Source organism: Lolium rigidum, chromosome 4 (genome assembly GCF_022539505.1).
Source record: "Lolium rigidum isolate FL_2022 chromosome 4, APGP_CSIRO_Lrig_0.1, whole genome shotgun sequence".
NCBI lineage: Eukaryota > Viridiplantae > Streptophyta > Magnoliopsida > Poales > Poaceae > Lolium > Lolium rigidum.
The window spans coordinates 158,690,668-158,695,384 of record NC_061511.1 but is presented as its reverse complement, the minus strand read 5'-3'; the positions used below and the strand labels follow the sequence as shown (position 1 = coordinate 158,695,384).

The 4,717-nt window shown below is 45.1% G+C and overlaps 1 protein-coding gene across 1 annotated transcript; it reads left to right on the top strand.

Annotated features, from left to right (window-relative positions):
• Positions 1-1,602: 1,602 nt before the first annotated feature.
• On the top strand, positions 1,603-4,182 carry LOC124647698. Its single transcript, XM_047187595.1, has 2 exons — positions 1,603-1,984; positions 3,677-4,182. Exons 1-2 carry the CDS (start codon positions 1,603-1,605, stop codon positions 3,685-3,687), a joined length of 393 nt encoding a protein of 130 aa, XP_047043551.1. The 3' UTR covers positions 3,688-4,182.
• Positions 4,183-4,717: the final 535 nt, after the last annotated feature.

Below are 4,717 nucleotides of genomic sequence, written 5' to 3'. Positions count from 1 at the left end.
TCTGTGGCCATCGGCCATGTTTTCAATGTTTCCACCTCTCCATATCTCAGCTGCTTCATATCATCATATTCAGCAGTCGCGCATTCAATCTTACTCATTTTTCTCCTAGTCCTCAATGGCCATTGGTGGTGTATCTATCGGTGTTTGATCTCCATTGTCGCTAATCAAGGCCATCACCTTTCCTAGATTTTGAACGAGCCTCTCTTTCGATGGATGATGGAAGTTCCTTCGAGCCATGAAAACATGGTAGGGTCCTCCTTCGACGATGGAAAAGGAGTGTGATACATCATCTCAGCTCCAACTTCTGCGTCGCGCTGACCATGACCGTGGGAGTGGCCGGCCTACATCAAGCTAGACGGTGACGAGTAGGCTGCACCGGCGCAAACCCTAGCTAGGGTTTTTTTTATTTGTATTTATATCTTTTTCAGTCTATATAAGTTATGTTTTTAATATAGAAAATACTATTTAAAAAATCCGAACCAGGGGTGGACACGATTGTACCTCTGCTGCCATTTTCCTGACGGGGCCAACTGAAAGGAGACGTCCCTCGCATTCACGTCGAAGCCAGGAGAGCCCGGACCTCCACCAACGCCCTCCCGTGCATATGTAGCAAGTTCCGATGCCGCCTGACGAGGAGAGCGCTGCCGCTCGCTGCCCCCATTCTCCGCCGCCGTCGGGGTTTCTGCATCGATGCCGTAGGCCAGCTCCTCCCCATCTGCACCCACGCTTTCTCGTCGCCATGTCCTGGGAAACGGCGCGGCCCCAGGCCTCCATCCGCGCGGCGGACGTCACTATAGGGGAGTGCGGGTTGGGAAGGCAATTTAAAAGGCTACGGGCTATTTTGCAAAATCGCCATTTCAACACTTTTTGGATCGTAGGGACTATTATAATTTGATGTCACAAATTATTTTTAAAGTATAAAAATTAACTAAATTTAAAAATATTTGACTTTCAAAGAAATTCCAACATACACTTATTCAAAGTGTGAGGAAGTATCAGCCGTGGAGCCGTGGCCGTCTGGATATCTCAGCCGGCGATCCGACTTGATACTGTATCGCGGCATCGCGCACACGGCAGCGAAATACCGCGTCCCAACGGTTTTCACTCCAACTGCAGCAGCAACGCCAGGGGATGACCCGGTCCACCACAATGCGACCTGGTCAGCCCATCAAATCTTAAACAATCCGTTGACACGAGGGCGCAATGAAGGCCAGATCCGTTACCTGAATCTTGTGTGCATTCAAGATGCCTCTGACTTGTGCGGGTTATTACCACATACTTTCGCAACGCGTATGACACCCGGGCGGTCTGGGAGTCTTGATCTTGATTCCATCCGTTTCCTGACAGAACTTGATTACACAACCACTCTAACTTAATCACTTTGGAATACACCAGAAATGAAAAAAAAAAAGACAGAGAAGGTACCGACACTGCAGAGAGTTTGCATCGAAGAATTTGCGCCAAATTTGTCAGATATGCAGCTGTGTTACGGTGATTGGCCGGTACTACCCAGTGCTATCGAGTACTACCACTGTGATTAATTCTGTCCGTCCGATTAGGCCAGTTAATTATGCATATCAAAATTAACGTCCTAGGGGTATTATGGTAAGTTCACAGGCAACCGTCCCACCTCGCACGACCGCATCACAAGCTCCCCGATCTCAATCCCTGCGGTTCCCCAACCTCTGCCTCCTGTGTCACGACGGCGACAAATCCTGGCCGCCGCCGAACCCTGCGGCGACGCAGGAGCTTCCCGATTCCCTGACCTTCCCTTCTGCAGCTATTCTCTCACGCGCACGCGACCCCGTGGACCGCGATGGCAGCATCGACGGGTTCGTCGGTGCTAGTGTAGGTGTAGATGTTGTCGGGGCGGCTATGCGGGGACAGCGCCGGCACCGTCGGAGGTGGAAGATCGGAGCGCAGCCGCCGGCGCTCGCCGGACGCACAGTTCTGCACCGCGCCTGCCTCGGCCGATCAACTTCTCGTATGATTAATGCCGTTGATTCTAATTTTCGTGAAATTTGTTCGCCTCTAGTACCCGTGCTTGAACTGTTTAAGGCTCGTATACACTAGTGTACCCATGTTTGTCTTTAGTACCGGAGCCTCAAACAAATTATTTCTAATATCCTCATGTTGAATAGCCTCAGAGAGTTGGAGTATTGCCTGCTTGATTCTGTATATGAGTATACACTAGATCATATAGACCACTGAATCACACGGATCTTCTAAGTAGTATACTTAAAGCTCCATTGCTAAATCTGGCTAGTTACACCTGAGATAACTGAATCCAAAATTTTGGCCTGCGATATTGCTTCACTGTATCTGGAAGCACTCTAGTTTTTTTTTCCACATTGACAAACTTGCAAAGAGCGGTGTCATCAGTCTTTTGATGCAAGATAGTTTTCAGGGGATATGCAATTTAATATTACTAAGAATGAAACTTAGAATATTCAGGAATGTTTATTCATCTATATGATTAAAGCATATAAGGATCTTGATCATTCGACAAGCCTTTTTTTTTTTGACAAGCCTTTTTGCAATTCATGAGCAGTGGAGTTATAATAAAATCATGAGATATAAATGCAGAACCGTAGAGTTGGCTTCTACAATATATGTATCGATTTCCTGACAGCTGCTTTGAAATTTAATAACCAACTAAACTAACAATGCTACCTTCTAAACAGAACAGCTAGGGTAAACGAGGAAGCAGTGTACCAACTTAATACCTACTGAACTAACAGAACATCACTGAATGTACAAACTACGCAAGCAGACAACCAGTGTACCACAGGGGATCAAAATAAAAAAAAATAAAAAACCTACCTACATGCGTCACTGCGAAAAAACAGAGCTTATCCTTGGATTAAGTCCTTAATTTGTGGACACAGTTCTTCATCCCTTACTATGCCTATCTTTTTGAAACCTTAGCAATTACTAACAACTATTCCTGTTTTTGTCGACAACTTCCTGAGAAAATTTTAAGTCTCATCGATCTGTGAGCTTCAACACCCTTTTGATCCAAAAACTTCAGCCGCTTGGAGTTCTTGGCAAGCAGGATGCGCATTTTCTCTTCAGATTGGAAGGAATATTATAGTATAGAAGCTTCCGTGGGTGTTCACATGTAAGGAATAATATCTCAATTACAATCAAAACAAATATCCAACATATGTTGTCAAGGTTATGATGCTAAATTGCGTTGTTAAAAGTTTCTGAACTGTTGTGTCTTGACTGTTTGCATGCGAACAGCCAGTTTTTATTTTTACTTTGCCACCAGCATGTTTCTCAGAATTGTGTGATACCATCCATGTACTAACTATTTTTTTTTGAGGAACACAGTACAAACGCAGGCGCTCACATACACGCGCATACACTCACCCCTATGAAGGCACACACGCACACCCTACCCCTATGAGCACCTCCGGAAGACCGAGCCGGCGGATTGGATCTTGAAATTGACGAAGTCACCACAGGCGCCTCGCTGTCGACGGGAACGTCGCCTCCCACTGAAAGAATATTCCGCCTTTATGAGACACACAGATGTCAAACCTGGGGTTTGAACTCTGGTGGGCTGGGGGTACAACCACCCTCCTAACCATCCAACCTGAGGTTGGTTCTCATGTACTAACTATTTTGCTATGCTATATTACAGTTCCCTGTTGGTTGTATCCATTTTCAGCTGAAGGCTAGGACTCAGGCGAATGGCCGTGTGCTGCTACTGCAGCGGTCTACTCTGCTGCTATCCCGGAGTACACTACTGCTGAGGTCCTGGAGCTGGCTGGGAACGCCAGCAAGGATCTGAAGGTGAAGCGTATCACCCCTCGCCAGCTGGCCATCCGTGGAGATGAAGAGATGGATACCCTCATCAATGGTATCATTGCTGGTGGAGGTGTGATCCCGCACATCCACAGGTCCCTGATCAAAGTAATCCATCCAGTTGTCTTGAAGTAACACAATCTAGCAGAGGGGGTATCTTTAGCTTAAACTGGACATTTTCACACTCTTGTAGTATTGTGTGAGAGAAGCTATCTTCATATCGATTAGCCTATAGCTATGCTTCCGGATCGAAGTAATCCGTCCTTGTAATGCTTACCTGGCACTGCTTCAATTATTTGGAACATTGTATTCGTGTATTCCTGTTCGTTTGTCACTTCGTGATAGACCCTGAATGCAAAACCTTTTTTACATGCTGAGTAGTTGTGGTTCTTTACTGAATCTAGCTTACAATGTTAAATTGCACTGACATACTGGCATGAGACCTTGAGATGTGAAATTTAAGGATATTGCAACAAAAATGATTTCATTTGGGTCTGGTTGCTCCCTACCGTGTTTCTTGTGCCAAATTTGAGAACACTTTGTTTGACAGATATTCTTTCATGCTGCATTACTGTATCTGTATCACAATATATTATGGCAAGTATACTGTAATCAGGACATTGATAGCCATCCACAGCCGGATCAGCGAGACATCTCAGTACTATTAGTATACTCACTTGATTATACTCCAACAAAAAGACTCGAGTCATTACCAGTGTTATTATTGCATGAATTTACACTATGATGATAATTATGTGCAACATACTTCAACATAAGCTAATATACATCAAGAGTGACCGATCAATTAGCTGATCAGAAGTATTAGTATCCATAGAATCACATGCGGTGAACATGCCACAGATTCAGCCATATGTCTAATGAACTTTGCAGCAATTGGGTACAT

Excerpts from the sequence above, each read along its gene's own strand:
- LOC124647698 (XM_047187595.1), top strand. The coding sequence starts at position 1,603 with ATGGTAAGTTCACAGGCAACCGTCCCACCTCGCACGACCGCATCACAA.